The sequence below is a fragment of the Mustela nigripes genome, chromosome 7 (assembly GCF_022355385.1).
Source record: "Mustela nigripes isolate SB6536 chromosome 7, MUSNIG.SB6536, whole genome shotgun sequence".
NCBI classification, from domain to species: Eukaryota; Metazoa; Chordata; class Mammalia; order Carnivora; family Mustelidae; genus Mustela; species Mustela nigripes.
Window position 1 is genome coordinate 78,964,966 of NC_081563.1, and position 18,620 is coordinate 78,983,585.

Consider the following 18,620-nt stretch of genomic DNA (forward strand, 5'->3'; position numbering starts at 1 on the left):
GAAGCAGGACTATGTTCCTTGCTTCCATTTTCTTGAACCTGCTTGTTCAAGTTTGCATCTTAACACTTTTCGCCCATGAGAGTCAGACAAGCTCTGGGCTCCCCACTCCTTTGATGTGAACTGCACTGGGCACTCCACTCCCATTCCCATAAATCTGGGGCGAGATGCTTCATGGAATCCAGAAGTATGACCATTTCTGAGCGGTAACTGCTTCCAATCCCCTCACACAAAGCTGGGCACACACAGATGTTTAGTGCGCCGCCCTGAGCCAGCACGGGCCCACGTGTGGGCTGTCTCCTATCCAACACCTGTGGCAGCTTGTCTTTTCAAATAAGCCGTCCCGCAAAGAGCAGGTTCCCTGGTGGCCTTGGGGTTTGTCAGAGGTTCTCTGGAATTGGCAACTTAGCTGTGACCTCAGAAGTCTTGGCTCCGACAAGGCAAAGTCCTTGCACTAAAACAGGCTCCGTGCCCATGGAGATAATCACCTCTTGTAATATCCACACAATCATCTCATTGTCAAAGCACAAGGAATGCAAAAATAGAAGAAATGCCACAACAGGGTTGCCCCTTAGTCCAGAACTAGCCCAGGATTCTGCTGCTGGCTGAGGGCACCTTGGGACACCTGGGGAGGGACGGTCCCAGCCCTTGTTCTGGATGCCAGCCCCGCCTGGTAAGCCCTGTGTTCCTAAAACCTGAGCCAAGGGTCCCTTTATTAGACCTCCTAGTGTGTAATTCTGCTTCATCTTCTCGGGATCCCTTCACCACTTCTTTGTCGTGGCCAAGGCCTGTTGGTTCTCACAGTCTCGCGTGGAAGCCCTCCACAAGGCCCCCTTTCTCCCTACAGAGTGGGGTATGGCACCCTCTGTGTTCTCCAGAGCTCTCGCTGCTGACTTCTGCAGTGAGAGGTTCAGGACCACCAGCTCACGGTGTGTGTCAGACACGGCTCTAAGCTGCGTGGGTGTGTTAGTCCATGAGAGCTCAAGGAGGTCAGGACTTCTACAGTCACTGTTTCCTGGGACACGAGGTTAGAAAAACCTGAGGAGCTCTTGCCTCACAGAGAGGGTGTCTGAGCCCCACAGCCCCGGCAGTCCATCTGGCCTTGTGCCCAGATTTGCTTGCCTGTGTCCCTCACTTGGCTGTCCAGCTGGTTGAGAGAGAGAGAGAGAAAGACCTGTCTTCCCTCCCGCATCCCCAGTGTGTGACTCAGGGTGGACACTCAGTAAATGTTCAGTTAGTGAGAGCTAAAGCTCCCCGGACATAAACCCCAGAGGGGATTTAAATTCCAAAGAGCCACACTTCTTCCAAAAATGCTAAAATGCGAAGGAGCACTTGCCCTTTTAGCTAAGTCCTCTGCTTGCTTTAGAATCTTCTTCTAGGGGCTACAGGATTGTGAGGTGTGACCAGGTTGTGGGTATAGGACACATGAATTTATCACAATCTCTAAGGAAATCAGAAGTCACTCCAAGATAGCAAAGCTGCATCTGGCATTTAAAGAAAAGGGGGGGGGGGGCTGGGTAGCTCAGTGGGTTAAAGCCTCTGCCTTCGGCTCAGGTCATGATCCTAGAGTTCTGGGATCGAGCCCCACATCAGGCTCTCTGCTCAGTGGGGAGCCTGTTTCCTCCTCTCTCTGCCTGCCTTTCTGCCTACTTGTGATCTCTGTCAAATAAATAAATAAAATCTTTAAATAAATAATAAAATAATTAGGGGAAATAAGGAAGCTGGAGAGAGAGGCCTTCTCTTCTGCGCACTGGCAGTCAGATTGGGGGTGTCCCAGGAGTGGCTACGAGCCACTTGTGAGAGCCACTGAGGTCACAAACCACCCTCTGCTCAGGTGTCCCCGTACTAGGGCTTATCTTCTAAAGCGTTTAATCGAACACTGTACTGCCTCTGAGGTTTCAGGGACTCTAGGGCTGTTTTTTTCCCTGGGCTTAAAGTCTTTCTCTGCTGCTGACTCATATGTTAATTATCGCTTTCCACAAAGTAGAATTAACAGTGCTACAGCACCGGCCTGCCTGGGGTGTTAGACAATCATTTTATCTGCCTCGGTGGAACAGAGTCTGCCGGACAGCTGCGGCCCAGCCAACAGGCCCTCCTTGTGCATTCAGGGCAATGGGCACCTGAAACCCAGAAACTAGCCTTGGCCATGGAAGAGGCTGCTGGGGGACCTCTGCTCCACCCAGGAAACAGAGGGTTAACTGCCCAGGCTTTTGCCCCAAAGTGTGGCCAAGAGTTTCAGTTCGCTGTCACCTGTCAGCGTTAATGGACAGAACTGGTGTTTCATGGAAAAAAATACCAGATTGTTTTCTCTTTGCTGGGCTGGATAATGAAGTAAAAATGACATTATCTCTAATAAAAGTGATCTGTGGAAATCACTGATAAAATATTAGGAGCAGAGATTTGCCATTAGCAGGTTAGCCAGATAAGGGGAGCAGCTGGATTCTGTTAACCCCCTTCTGGTCTGAGGCGTGTGTTGTTGAGGGGGTGGGATTGAGGCTTGGAGTCTAGATTTGGAAACACTGAAATTCAGGCTAATGGAGAGTGTTTATTCCAAAATGTGGGTCTTGAGTCCTCCTTACTGACCTTTAGGATTGTCGTTGGGTTTTTAACTTGTTTGGTGTTTATCTCTTAAGATTTTTGCCTTCAGAAACTTTTCTTTTGTGGGGGCGGGGGGATACCTGGCCCATTTTCCCACTTCCATGTTCCATCCCTGAAGGGCTGGAACCCTGACCAAACCTTGGCGTCTTCCTTGTTAGAAATCTGACCCTAAGAAAGGCATCTATCCATGTGGCATGAAGGCTTTGGGTGCTAGGTAGTGTTGGGCAGCGGTTGTTCTGTTGTGTCAAGGAGCTGGGATCAGAGGCAGAAACCCGGCTAAGTCTTCTCCGGTGGGGAGAAGAGGGGGCCGCCCCTGTCTAGGCTTGTATGTTGTCAGTGAAACTGGGTGGCATTTGGCTCACTGAACACTCCCTGTGGTGTGGACAGAGGCTCAGCCAGCACCTTCCATATGAAAACATCCCTAGGGTATGGGAACCTGTTTCCTGGGGTGGTGAGGCGCCAATGAACGTTAGGTAACCTAGTGAGGAAGACACCCCCTGTCCCTCCTCTTTATTAACCCACTTTCTACGGAGCAATGCCGACCGAGGCATTCTCACTCTACAGTCCTCATTCCGTAGCTGGCGGAATCTCAGCTACTTTGGCCTTCACTCCGGCTCGCCATGCTGTATCTGAAGGAGATGAAACTGTCATTTTGGGGGTAAGGTCCAGTGCCAGGTTCCGTGTACGTAAGAACTTGGACATTTGCCTCTGCCCTCGGAGAAGACCCGTACGATAAGGAACAATAAAGTGATGCTACCTTACAGTAAGTGGTATCGGTCAGTTCCCCAGGTGCTTAGGACAGGAGTGGGGGGGATCCGTGTGGGCTGCATAGAGGGATCAGAAAACCTTGCTGGAAGTGGCGGTTCTGAAAAGTATAGGGTTTGGAATATCGGAGAGGAAGGATCCCATTTCAGGTGGAAAAAGATAACTGGGTGGCAGAAAGGGGTGCTCAGTTATGGGGGACAGTCTGAAGCATGGTCTGGCTAGAGCAGGTAGGGTGCTGCTGGCTTTGGGGAATGAAGAGACCTTGAGGGGCACCTAGAGCTTGGGCTTCATCCTGAGGGCAGGAGGGAGCCACTCCCATTTTTAAATAGGGCAGTGACAGGCTAAAGTGGTCTGGGAGTGGCTTGGTGAGCTCTTCCTTTCCCTGAGGTCTGATCCGACTTGTATGCTTCTAGATCAAAGAGCAAGGAGAAGCTGCTAGAAGATGGGGTCTAAAGTCTTTGAAAATAAAACACCACGGGAGCCTGAGGCGGTGTGTGTTTTTGGTGAAGTTTATGTTTCGTCCCAGGGGATGGAGTTTATGAATTACTGTTCAGCGAGAATGCCAAGGCTTCAGCCTGTGGTGGCCCATGAGTTGCTGCCGTATTTAGAGCTCCTCATAAGGGGGCTCATGTCCCCCTGGCATAACTGGCAAGAAAGACGGGTTCCCATACTTCCTGTCCAGTGTGGCAGAAGCACAGCCAGCAGGGGAGGGATCCGGGCTGGGTTCTGCACTGCCCATGACCTGGCTCTTGGGACACTACCGGGGCAGTGGGCTAGGCACTTCTCCCATCATCTGACTTTATTTACCAGTCCTTGTGTTGTTGAAAGCCCCCCTCCCTGCTTGGCCCCTTGTGGATACTCAACAGTGTTCGTGGCATGAATGCATCCCCACCACTCTGAATTTCCAGCCTTGGACCCTGCTCCAGCCTATCTCCTGACCCCTGGCCACCACCACCCCCTGCCAGTTCCCCAGCAGTATCCTTGTCCTTGTCATTCCTCATGCCCGCACTCCATACCTGAGCCTCCTCCACAGCCCACCTCCAGCACCCAGCACTGTTCAGCCCTATCGACTTTCTCCTGAACACTCGCATTGTAGCTTGACCCTGCCCCTCCCGCAAGCTCCCCGAGGCCTGTTGTTCCAGGCTTCCTGCTACTGTTCCCAGCCCGAGCACACCAAGAGGGGTTCATGGATACTTGTTGAATGAGTGGAGAGGAAAGGCTGTTGCTGGGGAGAAGAACAACCCCACTTCCCAAATTGCTCAACATCATCCTTTGAGAGCATGATAGTAACTTGGAGAAGACTTTGGCGTTTCCTGTGGCTTTGGATGACTTCTCTGCACAGGAATGGAATGTAGCTTCCACACTGTGCATGAATATCTCCCTTCTAGCCATAGTATGACTAGGGCAGGCAGAATGGGAAGAAAGCAAGGCCTGGCACTTGGCCATGAATCAGATCCCACAGCTCTAGACAGGCGGCCATGTAACTGACTGAAAATCAGAGGAAGCCCAGAACAGAAAGGGTCTCTGAGATTTTCTTTGGGTTCCTCTCTCTCTCTCTCCTTTTCTTTTTCCTTTGCCTTTGCTTGCTTTCTTTTTTTAAGTAGGGGGGGAAGAAGGGGTTTAAGGGGGGGGGGGGGGGGGAGGGGGGGAGAAAAAGTCTGTCCCCCAACTCCCCCCTCCTTGCTGTTTTGAAATACTATAAACACCAGGCACCAGAAGTTCTGGCATCATACTGGGATTAGTAAGACAGATCCTGGGGTATTTCACATTAGCATATGGTCAAGCATCAGTCCTGATTCAAAGACGAGCTAGTGTTTTCTGCGTTGAAATTAAGGTGTCTGAAATAGAGGAGAGACCTGACCCTTAAGATCCTACTCTGTTCAAGAGAAGAAGAGTTCCCAGTGACGACCATCTCCTCCAGTTAGGGCTTTTTAAATGCTTCCACCCAGATGTGTGACGACACTGCCAGGGGAATTTCTGCCCCCTCCTTCCTGAAGCTGCCCAGCCCTGGCCCCGGAGGCGGCCCGGTTCCGTGTTCTCATGACACAGGAATTATTTTTGGCATCGCACATATTTTCTCTAACGTTCTTGCCTGCTCCCTCCCCTTGGTTGCCTTTTGGGGAGGAGTTTTTTGGGCAACGCCGCCGTGCAAACCGGGGGTTAACTCGGCTCAGCATGGTGAAGAGGGGGAGTGGGAGAGAGGACTGCCGCTTTTGCCTCCTCTGTGGCCCCTCTCCCCCAGCTCATGAAAGAGCCTGCTTTGAGTAGGCTCTGTGCTCACCATTCATCCCCTTTGCCGCCAGCCGAGGGGATATCTAGAGGTGACGCGGGGGGCTGTACCTCGGGGACGGCATCTTAATGACTCCACTTGGCGGGCGTTAGAACAGCCCCATTCAGAGCTAGTTCACTCCCTGTGCAGTTGGCTCTCTCAGCCCCTGTCCATAGATGTTCTCTTGTTCACGCTGCATGAGGAAATGGAGGTTTCCAAGTGGGAAGCAGCCTTCCCGGTGCTTTAACTCTTCACTGAAGGGAAGAGGAGCTGCCCCAAATCTCAGCAGGCTCGGCTGCAGCTCCTGGGAGAGGGAGGGCCCCAGGGCTGGGGATGGAGGCCAGGGCCACTGGGATCACTTTTGCTTTCGGCCTCAAGAGGGAAGGGAGAGAGGAGTAAAGGGCACGCTTGAATTGTCCTTACAATCAGTTAGCAAATATTTACCCCGTTTGTCTGCCCTGGGCCAACGTCCCATGAAGGATGCACAGAAGTCCATGTTGTGTCTGTGCCCCCCTCTTCCCGCAAGAGCACCGAGGCACTTATGGCCCAGTTAGAGCAGCAGGACATTGGCTTAGAAAAGCCAGCAAGACAGGGAGGCCTTTAATGAGGGCCAGTGAGTAATGTGGGCAGGAAGTGAGGGTGGCTGGGAAAGCATCTGCGGGTAGCAGGGCTTGGACTGGCCGCGAGGGAAGGAGTTTTAAGAAATGAAAGGGGATGAGAGGATGTAGGTAGGGGAGGGCCCAGAAGGAGACAGGGACATCCAAGTGGGCTAAGTGAAATCATAGGAAATATGAAAAGAGGGGAAGACTCTTTCTGGCAGAAGAGAAGATCTGGCTTGTTAGACTTTAGGTGGCTTTGGCTAAGGATGCCATCAGGGTAGCACTGACCCTGTCAGTGATGACATCTCCATCGTGCCGCTGGGTGTGGCCACTGACGAGTGGCATCAGCACCATCCGGGAGGTTACTGGAAATGCAGATCCTCAGGCCCCAGCCTACACCTCCTGAGTCAGAAACTAGAATCTGCTCCTTGGGTGATCTGTGTGCAAAGTCAAGTTTGAGAAGTGCTGGTCTCTTCAGCTCTAGTTCAGACCCGATTTCATTCAAGTAGTTGGACACACATACACACATCTTTGAGTGTCTCTCTGTGCTGTGGCTCTTCCTGGATGAAAGTCTTTTATTCTGACTGAGAATTGCATTAGAATTCCTACGAAAGACCTGGAACAGCGAGAGACTTGGAGGAATTCACGGAACAGGAATGATTGAAGTGGTCTTTCTCCAGTGTCTCCCATTTGCATCACTTGGTGGTATTTACACCTCGGTGGACCCCAACGGAACAGATGAGGACTCCCTTCCCGCGGGAGTATGTGGTCTAGTTGGAAAGACAAATGCTCTGCAAGTGAAATAAGTAGAGAATAAAGAGGAGGGCTGGCTCATGCCGCGTGACCTCGCTGAAGCTGGAGGTGCGGAAGTGAGCCCTTCCTGGAGGAAAGGGGCCATGAGGCGTCGTGAGGGATGGGGATCCCTTAGCCAGGCCTAGGGGATGAAGGGCACGTGCTTCAGGTGGGACATGGGACATGGAAGACCAAGGGGCTTTAGAGGCCGGCAGGGACTGGGGTAAGCGGCTCCCTCCTCCCTCCAGAGAACGTGCATGCTTCATGCTGGTGAATCTGTTCTGCATCTCATCTCGGGCACTTTTTTCTTGGTCCGGCTGCTGTGCTGTCTGTTCCGTTTTCTTAACGGAACGCAGTGGTATAGGATCAGGGCTGCTGCGCAGGCAGAGTGGCTTGAACCACACCTTCGCTCGCGCTGTTGGACGCCTGTGGGCTTCTGGGGAAGAAGGCTGCGGGTGGGTAGGAGCCTAGGGAAAAGCCCAGTGTGGGGAAAGAGCCCCAGACCCAGGGAAGTGGTGGCGAGGACAAGAGCAGGAGAACTAGAAGTGCAGCAGTTGCTTTGCAGTGTAAGAAATAAAGAATCATTGTGTTGTATGCCTGAAACAGGTCAATTGTACCTCAATAAAAATTTTTAATAAGAAAAAAATTGGTCTAGTGAGAATGGAACACTACCTTGGCATCTGCGGACTTTGCTGGTAAAGGAAGAACTTTTTTTTTTCTTTTTCTTTTCTTTCTTTCTTTCTTTTTTCCTTTTTTCTTTTCCTTTTTTTTTTTTTTTTTTTTTTAAAGACAGACATCTCCAAGCAGAGAAAATCTATCCTACTGAGCCTGATTTGTCAATGGAGGAGCTGACCTAGAGCAGGAGGGTGACCAGGATGTCCCCTTTGCTGCTTCCCAGAGCAAGAATTCATCCTATTAAGTATTCCTGGAAGGCTTCACCCCCAACACACCCAGCTCAGCTAAACCTTTGAACCTACAAGAGGAATCTGCTCGAGGCATTTCCCAGAAGGCTGCCGTGCCATCAAGGGCATAGGACTTAGGGTCAAATGGCACGTTTGAGAGCTGGGTCCATCCCTGGGTGATGCCGGGCGTGCCACTTGACATCCTGGGGATCCGCTTCCTTCTGGGCAGAGTACCTACTTTACAGGATCATTTCAGGATGAAATCGGTGGCTGGGTGATGAGAGTCCTGAAGCACGTGTGGCCCCTTCCTCGCTATGGCAGCAGGATGTCAGCTTGCTGAGGCCAGTTAGTCTCTTGGCTGGAGTCTGCACGGTGGAGGGCGTCGGGCAGGAGCAGGTATCGGAGGCCAGAGAGAGCAGTAGAGGGCCAGGCAGGGGCCCCTTGCAGCTGCTGGCTTCCCTCCTTTTCACAGGTGCCAATGCCATGAGCCTGCCCTATGCATCACTGGATGTGGTGAGATCAGAGGAGATGGAAAGACACTTTACTTTCTTTCAGTGGGAGAAGAGTCCTGCTCACCAACAAGGGTGGCCATCTTTGCAAACCTGGAGTTTCCAATTCCACTGCCTCTCTTCCGGTGTGTTAGCCTGGATATGGCACGAGGGAAAGAGGAAGCCTAGGAGAGCCTGGGTCACTGGGCAGGGAAGGAGGGAAAGCTGCTGAGAAGGTGTGCACATCCTGCTTTCCTTCCCTGCCCACCCTCTACCCACCCCCCACCCCGTACCTCCCTCTGCAGCCCTGCTCTGTAGGGGTGGTCATCAGTCCTGATCCTAGAAATGCTGATGTTGTTCAATCCCCAGCTTTCAAGAGACAGTCACCAGGAGGCAGCAGTGGGGACCTGGCAGCCAGCAGCTCGTGTGTCCTCTTTTATCATAAAAACTAAGTTAGAGAACGACACCTGGCACACAGGGACCGCAGTGTCGTTTATAACACGTAGAGACGAGACACTGTGAGTGAACGAGTGCATGCTGCATGGTAACATGCCCACAGTAGGGAGGGGCTGGCTGTCGTGGAAACTTGAAAGAACTCTTTAAAATGTGATAAAATATTAAGAAGCCATAAATCTCATGAAATCTCAGTTTGTTTTATTTCTATCTTTCTGTACTTTTAAAATTGCCTACGCTAAATGTGTATTACCCTTATCTTCACCAAAGCCTTTTTTAAAAAGGAAACGATTTAAGATAAGCAGGGTTATAGGAGGGTAATGAATAACGAAGGTCTGTTTGCAACTGTGTGACAGGTCTGGTGCTGGCTGGCAATGGGTTCCCCGTTCGTGTGTCCTTGAGAAAGTCAGAGCTCGGGGCTTTTTGTCCCAGGTCCACACATTCCCACTGTATTTCTGGGCTTCAGTTTTCATCATCTCTAAAATGGGGATGATGGTACCTGCTCTTTTCCTCTCCTGCTTGGTGAGATTTACAGATCAGCTTCTAAAGTGCTATATCAGCTATAGTGATTGGTCCAGACACAAAGTGGTATTACTCCCAACACGTTGAACAAAGAAAATCCTGCTAAAGCTTGGGCTCTGTAGGGCTAAGCACAGCACCACTTCACCACGGTCACTCCTATATACTCGCCTGGCTTTTCCTGGCTGGGCTGGGGACTGCACCTGTCCTCAGATTATATAAGGAGTAGGGCATCTGGAGCCCCACGTGGGCTGTACCTGTGGGGCTGCTTGGTAATTGAGTGCTGCTCTTCTTGGAGGCTGCCGGCAGCCCAGAAGCCGACTAGATAAGCATCTCCAGTGGGCCCCAGACATTGCTGTCAGCTCTGAATGCAGTCCAGGCCCGCTTTCCAGGACCACAGACTGCCTGTGTGGGTCAGGGAGGCAGGGGCTCAGCCCCAGCATAGGGGAGTTTGGGGGTTGAGGTATGAGACACTTTCCAGGATTCCTCCTTCAGGGAAGGGAGGAGTGGAGACATCCCCTCCTGTCTTAGCTTCCCCAACCCTCACTCCTCCTTTGTATCCTCTTTTTTAGGCCTTCTGACGTACTAGTCTGTAGTATGTCTCACCTCCCAGTGGGGCTTGGTCTCCTTCAGAGCAGGGCCCATGCCCCTCACCAGTGGTGTGTGTGTGTTGAAGTGGATGGATGCTTCCTTTCCCCTCATGGCTGTGCATCTGATCTGCCCAGTTCCTCCTGAATTTCTTCTATTTTGATTGGTTGACATTTGATGCCTTTATTCCCCTCTATAATAGATTCATACGCTAATCACCCTGCCTCGGGACAAACGTCAGATTTCACCCAGAAAGTGGGCCACGAGAGTACCCTCCGGTTCTGCCCATTTTTGCCTCTCCTTTGCAATTGCCTGTAGAGCCAAAGACCATTCTTTGGAACACCTTCAATTGTGGCTAGGCCTTATCTCTGAGGGCACATTTCATGCTTTCAAACAACCAACATCCATTCTCAGCCGAGTCTGGTGACTAAAGGAGGTGGGCAGGCCTTGATAATATTGTTTAGGGTTGAAAATAAAGTGTGTTCTATGAAGTGTTATGACTGATTTTCTTGTGTGGTTCTGAAATTAGTTCTAAAAGGCCTCCCAAAATACTTAGAGCAGTTTCAGAAACAGACCCGGTGTCAGTCCTCTGTAGACCTGTGATGGCAGGCCTGGAAGCCGGCGGTGCAGGAAGCCCTCCCGGTGATTCTGCTGGAGGCCAAAGTTGAGAATCAGGGCTCTGCAGAAGAGGACCAGTACCGCCACGGAGTTTAACTGAGGATCAGATGAGGCGGTCCAGGAAATGCACCTCTCCCCAGTGCTCCGTAAATACTAGTTTCCTTTTCCTTCCATCGAAAACAAAAACCAGAAAACAAAGCTTTTGATTTTAAGCTGCCTGCTTGGCCGTCGAGGTTCCCAGCCCTGGGTGCCCACAGGCCTCCCATGGCAAGCTTTAAGGTCTTCCTCCCCCCCCCCCCCCCCGTCCCCCGGCTGCACCCCAGCCCTATTACATCAGACTCTGGGGGGAAGGGCACGACCCAGGCATCCGTCTTTAGGGCTCCTCTGGTGACTCAAGTGAGCAGCCAGGATTGAGATGCACCCACGTTGCCTCTGCTCTGATGCCATCCAGGCAGCTTTCAGCCCCTGGGTGTGGGGGCCCAGTCATTCCCCCTGATCTCTGGGACCTAAAGCTGGTGTGCTCCTCCCTTTGGGCGGCCTTTGTGCAGCGGCCACATAGCCTCACGGAAGAGTCATGAGACCCCCTCCCAGTGGCATTTGACCTTCATTTCCTCTACTCACACCCTCCTAAGAATTGGCACCAGCTTAGAATTGCACAGACTGCTAGCTTAATTAGCTTCAGTCTCCCTCCCTATCTGTTGAATTCCTTTCTCCTTGTAGGCCAGCTAACCTTAGAGGGTTAACAGGCCTAGTGTTATGGTACTCTGGTCCTGCTCCTGCTGAAAGTCAGGGGAGAATAGCTAAAGAAGGAACCAGCCCCACTGGTGCAGCTAGAGACATCCTGGGGGACCCCCATAACGAGCCGTGCTCACCTGAAAGTCGGCAACCAGGATCATCTTGACCAAGAGGTGATAATGATTCAGTTATCAACTTAAGCCAAGCCTGGAGCCCAGACACAGAAGTTAAGGAGTCCTGTGTAGGGTAACAAAGCTCTGGACACAGAGATCTTTCCTGGCTGAGTTGTGGCATATACACACTGGAGCTTGAGGTCAGTTTTGTTTTCTCTTCCAAGTAGCTGCCTGGTCCTTAAGTGGTTGCTTCCCTTAGGATCAGATGTTATAGAGTGTGAGTTTCCATCTTGGGGAGGGCAGGTATAAACTTGTAGATATTAGCATGTAAAAGAACAGGACAGAAATGTGCTCACCTGTATAATGGAGAAGAACATTCCTACCAGATGGACCTGCAGCCTTGAGGGAATCCCCTCTAGCGTACCCCCCGCCCACACCCCAGCCCCCCAGTGATGAGGGCTGCATCCCTCAGGCCCACAACACTGACCCCTTCTTCCTCCCCGACCCCATGCAAACTCAGAGTGCCTCAGTCCTGCTGCAGAGATTCCAAGCTGAGTGGTGCTCACTTAAGGGCAGAGAATCTTTATGTCACTGTATCCTTTTCAAATCTTAACCTCCCTTTCTCCCATGGTGTCTGTGAGCACCCAGTTTGTGGGCAGGTGTCTGACAGAGCACACAGCATGTCCGAGGCGCACAGTCAACAGCAGTTTCCTTGCTGCCAGTGGGAAAATCTTTGATCTTGGACCCAGAAGAATTCAGCTGGAGACAATGTCTCTTATCAAGTTACTGGATCTCTCTAAATCTCGGCCTCTTCATCTATTAAGTGGGGATACTAGTTCCTATCCCTCGGGGTTGTTAGGAGAAGCAAATGAGATAGCACACACGCAGGGGAGAAAGTGGATTCTGACCCTCAAGCGATGGAAGGGTGGTGTCCCTTCTGGGATCAGCTGAAATCCTGTCTCCCTGTGCAGCTTTCCGTGACCTTGCTCCTACTGACTCGTTTCTTATCTTAACCATGTGCGCCGTTTATCGTCCATGCGTAATTCCGTGGTTCATGGAGGTGTTTCAGGTTGTTGGCTCCCCAACCAGACTGTCTACTCCTCCTAAGCGGGGGGCAGCATATCTGCCGTGCTGTTGCACGGGGCCCAACATGGAGTTGGGTAAATGCTTCTGGTCTGCAAGGACACCGTTAGCCCCATTCATGCTGTGTGTCCCGTACAACAAGCACTGTGCACCCGGGGCCGCCCTCTGGTTGCAGGAGAGCCCCCTAGAAAGACCGGAGTAGCCACTTTATAGAATCAGCAATTTAGAGTAAGAAACAAATTTGAGTCTTTTCTGATGATTTCGAAAACTTATGATAAACCATGCTTTTATGAGAAACCAGAGTGGAGCATAACAAATAGCATGGAGGACAAGGGGAGTTAGAGAGGAGAAGGGAGTCGGGGGAAACTGGAAGGGGAGCTGAACCATGAGCGACTATGGACTCTGAAAAACAATCTGAGGGGTTTGAAGGGGCGGAGGGTGGGAGGTCGGGGTACCAGGTGGTGGGTATTAGAGAGGGCACGGATTGCACGGAGCACTGGGTGTGGTGCAAAAATAATGAATACTGTTATGCTGAAAATAAATAAAAAAATAAATTAAAAACAAAAAAAACCCAGAGAATTCTAAAGTGCCATGTCTAGAATTGCCCGCCCCGACCCCACCCCCCCAAATGCTGGTCTATTGCAGGCAGTTCTATCTAGGACCTATCTAGGGAGAGAAAATAAAGTGCAAGTATTTTTGGAAATGAAGCCTCATTGACCTGAGAAGCTTCAGCAATCTAACACAAACTCGTCATGATCAGCCCGACCCTCAGGGATGCCTCTAGCCCTGGGACAACATTGATTTGGCGATGAAGAGCAGCTGTTCGAGTAAAACTCTGAATGTGACTGACACTCAGATTTGCCAGATGTCACGACAGTTTTCCTCAGTGGAGAGCTTCCGAGTCCTTCTAGCCCTTGTACACTCATCTCCTTTGATCCTGACAAATAAGACATGAGTCTCTCCCATTTTACACACAAGGATTTCAGGGCACAGAGAATGTATTCTCTCGCCCACATCGGATGGCTAGCTCGTCCTGTGGCCAGCACATGAAAACACCAGTCCTCCTGACTTCCAGCCTCCTTTCCTACTTGCGAAGACGCCCGATCTGTGGTAAACTGCCGGAGGAAGCAGGCTGTGTGTGCATCAGTTAGGAAGGTCTTACTGTCACCCTTGGTGTTAGTGTTCAGTGTTGCTAAATAAATGAGAGCAGTGTTAGACATTTTTTTTCTTCCAGGAGTCCACGTAAGATATCAGATATCCTCGGGCTGTGTCAAGGTAACTGGATAATCCAATTAAAGTCCTGTTAGCCCCCGAGTGCAGCTATAAAAACAAGGTAGCTAAAATGGAGCTCATGGCTTTTGAAGTTAAGAGGCTGTGTGAGATTCTCAGTCTTTCTTTTTCTAAATGATGAGATGTTGTGGTTTCTTTATTTCTTGCTAACACCTCTGTCTCCTGGGGTTAAGCAGTGGAAAGAATATTATTGGCCTAGGAAGAGATGCATTCTAGCCCTCACGTAGTCACTGATTAGCTGGATTGTCCTGGGTGAGTAACTTAGCCTGGTCTGGCCTCAGTTTGCAGATCTGTGAAATGGGGGCCTCAGTTTGCAGATCTGTGAAATGGGGGCAAGAGCAATGCCGGTCTTGCCCATCTTACACGCAGGCTGTGAAGGTGGAATTAGACACGGAGCACCCATGTGTCTCAGAACCTCTTGGTGTCTGCCCACTGACCACGTGCTCTCCAAGGCAAGCAGGCATTGACTAGGCATTGACTTTGTGACCTTGGGCAAGTCAGACATCTCATCTGAGCCTCTGTTTCCACATGTGCGAACTGTGCCCTCCACACCTACCATATTATCATTAGGATTATAATGTCATATATGTAAGGTCCTTGGTGCAGTGTTGAGGCACAAAAGTAGGTGGGAATAAACTTCTCCATGGTCGAGGAAACATGGTAGGTGCCAAGTCTTGAATGCCATTGCCAGACAGAGCATTGACTGCAGCCTGCCTTTCCCCTGACCCGGCTCTTCCTCTCTGCCTTGTCTGTCCTTGCACTCCAAGTGAGGGGCAACAGCAAAGGGGAACTGTACCTGCAGACATTGGCATTCATGTCGCAGCCTCTGCTGGTGATTCTTTTTGCCCAGGATAGCTTTACCTAGGTGCTCTAATAACTGGTCAGGTGCTGCTGATGCTTTTGTTGGGGAGCATAGTTGGTGCTAGTGAAGGGAATCCAGCATCTGGAAGACGCTGGCTCTCCCTTACCTGCTCTCCAGACAGACAGGAATGAAGTGTACATTTTGGTGTCCTGTCCCCTCCCAGCCTCCTTCCCTGTGCCCTGACATCTGCGAGCTAGAACAGCTGCTTGTGCTCCAAGGTCAGAGGTCAGGATTCCAATACAAATGGGAGGGACTCCTGTACAAACTACTGTTACAACTAGGAGGCTCCGAGAGAGTGCAGATGGTGGAGTACTGGCCGGTACAGGGCGAGGGTTCCGAGAATGGATGTGGGGAGAGCAGAGGAGACAGAAGTTTGGGAAAGGAAACAGCAAGGGGAGAGGGGACAGGAAAAAAAACGATTTCACTCATTTCACAATTTTTCTAAAGGGTCTCCCTGCCCATCAACAGTCTTCCCACAATCTGAGTGTATGGTGTGTAATCCATCCAGGGAGCTGGAGGGCCCATTTAAAAAAAAAAAAAAAAATGAAGCATGTTGTAAAGTGAAACAGTCCCTCTGCCCCAAATCTTGAGGGTTTTGAGAAGTATGTCAACATTCTGTGAATCCCCAAGTACTAATCTTCCAGCCAAATATTAGGCTGCAAAACCAAACGGAAGGAGAAGCCACGACTAACTTTGGAAATCTCAGAAGGGCGGACTGAGGCAGCAAGCTGGAGCTGGTCAGGGGCGGCCTTGAGAACTGCATTGGACAGTTTATTGAAAAATAAATTAAAAAAAATTTATTAAACAAGAAATACAGGTTATTTATAGAAACATAAGAAAATACAGACAACTACTAGAAAAAAATAATAATAACCCCCCCTCGCATTACTGATGGATAAAAAGTCTCATTCTGGGACCCACTGGCCTGGTGCAAAGCCACTTCCCCACTTACGTGCCCAAGGGCTGCAGGTGAATCACCTCTCCTCTGTGCCTCTGTTTCCTCATCTGTGAATCAGAGATAACCATCATACTGCTTCTAAGGACAGGTGTGAGAATATAGGAAGCTAATGCAGTGGTGCTTAAAACAGCTCCTGAAATACAGTAAACACTATATATGAATGGCTGTAAGAATAATGGTTATTTTCCTTTTACGCTATCTCTAGACCTTTTCTTATATAATCGATAAGATGTATTATGTAGAATACTTATGTTTCTATGAAAATAGGTTATACCATACTCTTTAGTAAAATCATTTTTACTCGTGATCATTTTTTTTCATGGACAGATTTGTTATTAATATTAGCTAACATTCCTAGCGTAAAGTTGGGATATACCTATGTAAAGATTTTAAATAAATTATATCCAATCCTCACAATAATTTTGTTATTATATATATTATAAGTACTATTATGACCATTACACAGATGAGAAAAAACAGAGTCTGAGCAGTTCACGTAGCTGACGTGTACAGAGCCAAAATGAGTGGAGAAGTTACAATTTCAATCCAGGCAGGCTGGCTTTTGAACCTGCTTGTGTTAGGACTTAACGACATAGGCTTTGTGAGAAGATTTAGAAGAATTTCTTTAGAGTTTCCTGCAAGAGGCAGGTTTGGGTGTGTGTCATCTTTCCTTCTGTACTGCAAAGAGGAGGAAAGCAACCGTGAGACAGGCTGCTGACCTATGCTGGCAGGAGGAGAGAGAAAACGTGTTTGCACTCACTCCTTTTTAACCCTCGCCAGCTGTGCTATGTGGGACAACAGACTGACAGATGTCTGCTCACTGTTTCTTCTTGGGCTTGGGCTCTAATGGCCTTTCCAGTTTTCACTGTGGCGATCACTCTCTGATACCAAATGGGACCTAAGGTCCAGTCCTGGGCTTCCCGTTTCCTAAGTGCATTTTATCCAGAAAGAGGACCTGGAAGCAGTTTTTCAGCTCGTTCTCCAGGGCCTCTGATACAGCCTCCTGGGCCTCTGATACAGCCTCCTGGGCCAGTGGCCACAGCCTCCTCACACTTCCCTCGCCATCCCGGGGTCCTCGCTCCAGTCCTCCAGTAACCCAGGGCCAAGTCGCAGGCATTGCCAGCTGATGAGTCGGCAAGTCCGTGTTCCAAGCCCCTGCACACAAAGCCCGGGTCCGGGCAACACGGGTGCAAGAGGAGGGAGGCAGTTCAGAGCACAAACACACGTGAAGGCAGGGCTGCTGACTGAGAGCAGAGGCTGCGTGTGCTGGACCACAGGTGGGGGCCGCATCAGCTCTGCGGGAGGGTCTGGCTGCACCACGGTCTGGGGTCCCGGGGATGTCTTGACCTGGCGTGTGAGAGGATGACTGACCCTTCAGGAACTGACCCTTCCCCTCTGCATTCAGGAGTAGCTCGGAGAGGAGGAAGGAGAAGTCCCGAGATGCCGCCAGGTGCCGGCGGAGCAAAGAGACAGAAGTCTTCTATGAACTGGCCCACGAGCTGCCCCTGCCGCACAGTGTGAGCTCCCACCTGGACAAAGCCTCCATCATGCGCCTGGCCATCAGTTTCCTGCGCACCCACAAGCTCCTGTCCTCAGGTGAGCCCGACAGTCACCACCCACTGGTGCCGGTGACAGTGACTGCCTGACCAGCGCGCGCTTGCCGGCGGGAGGCTCCCTCATGCTGCGGGCGTGGGGAATGCCCTGGGAAGGGCTCTGTGGAGCCTCCATCCACGTGGAGGCCACCACTGTGGCTTCGTTCCCTCATTCTGAACCCCTCCTTGCTGGCAGTGATCTGTACAATAAATAGGGCCATGGGGTGCAGAGCAGGGACGGGACCAAGGGAGTGGATAGGCACCCAGAAGCTGAGGAGGGCAATCGGGGCTGGACAGGAGGCCCTTCCACCAGTTTCCTCCTTGACCAGCCGCCTCCAGGCCCACACTCCACTGCGGAGCATGCCTTCAGGAAGCACCTGTCATCTTCCAGCTACCTTCTCCAGAAAGGCAGCAGTGTGCCCCTGCGCCCTTTCCCCTCTTACTAGCCGGTGTGCTTGACAAAGCACGTGATGTCTCTGCTCTCGGTTTCCTCGCCTGCAAAAAGGGGTTAAAAGCACTTACCGCACGGGGCATCTGTGAGAAGGAGAGGAGGCCAGGTCTGCGCCGCCCTTGCCCCGGCCACATTCCCTCACACTGCGGAGTCCTGGGTGGGGAACAGCCTCCCCACAGAACCTGCTAAAAATTCCGACCCTCCCTGGTATCACAGTGACTCTCAAGTTCACAAAACTTTTTTTTTTTTTCTATTTTTTTTCCCCCTCAGAGTTCACAGTCTTCAAAAAACCATTTCCTGTTAGTCCTGACCAGAAAGAAGCAGCCTGGGGAGTTTTCCAGTTTCAGATCGTATGTGACAGTCCCATCGGGTCTGTCGGTTTCATAAGGAAACTGGGCGGCAGGGAGCGCCTCTTCCACGTGGCACGTGGCCGTGTCCCAGCCGTGTCCCAGCCGTGTCCCAGCCGGGGAGCCCGAGGGAGGCAGGCAGGCAGGCAGGGAGGATTCTTTTGTGGTTGGTTTTGCTTTTCCTGAGTGAGCCTGATGCCTTGGAGCTGGTCGGCTCTGCCATCCTGTTATGAAGTGGCTATTCTGGGAAAGAAACCCAGAGCAGAGGGACTCCAGTGTGAGGTGGGGAGGCCAGACCAGCGTGTGCTATTCTGGGTCCTGGAGCACAGGAAGGATATGGGGAAAGAAAGACCCACGGAGCTCCAAGGGTCAGAGGGCTAACTCTGTACTGCCCATGTAAAGAGTCTCAGAACTGAGCAGACCGGAGGGGGAGAACCAAGGGCAAAGACGCGCTCTATAAATTCTTTCAGAGAAACAATGCCAGAGAATGGCAGGTTTGTCACAGATGCGACTGAAGTAGGGAACAGTGGCCTGGAGGCACCATCAGAGGGCACATGTGTACCTCTCTCTTTAAAGAGGCTTCTCTTTCTGGACAGGTGAG

At 51.0% G+C, this 18,620-nt stretch overlaps 1 protein-coding gene across 1 annotated transcript in view; it reads left to right on the top strand.

The window, feature by feature from the left end:
• EPAS1 (endothelial PAS domain protein 1) overlaps positions 1-18,620 on the top strand; it is an 83,617-nt gene that overhangs the window by 30,858 nt on the left and 34,139 nt on the right. The window contains exon 2 of the mRNA XM_059406233.1: positions 17,035-17,225. Within this exon, the coding sequence (XP_059262216.1) occupies positions 17,035-17,225 (191 nt within the window). The remainder of the gene's footprint in view (positions 1-17,034; positions 17,226-18,620) is intronic.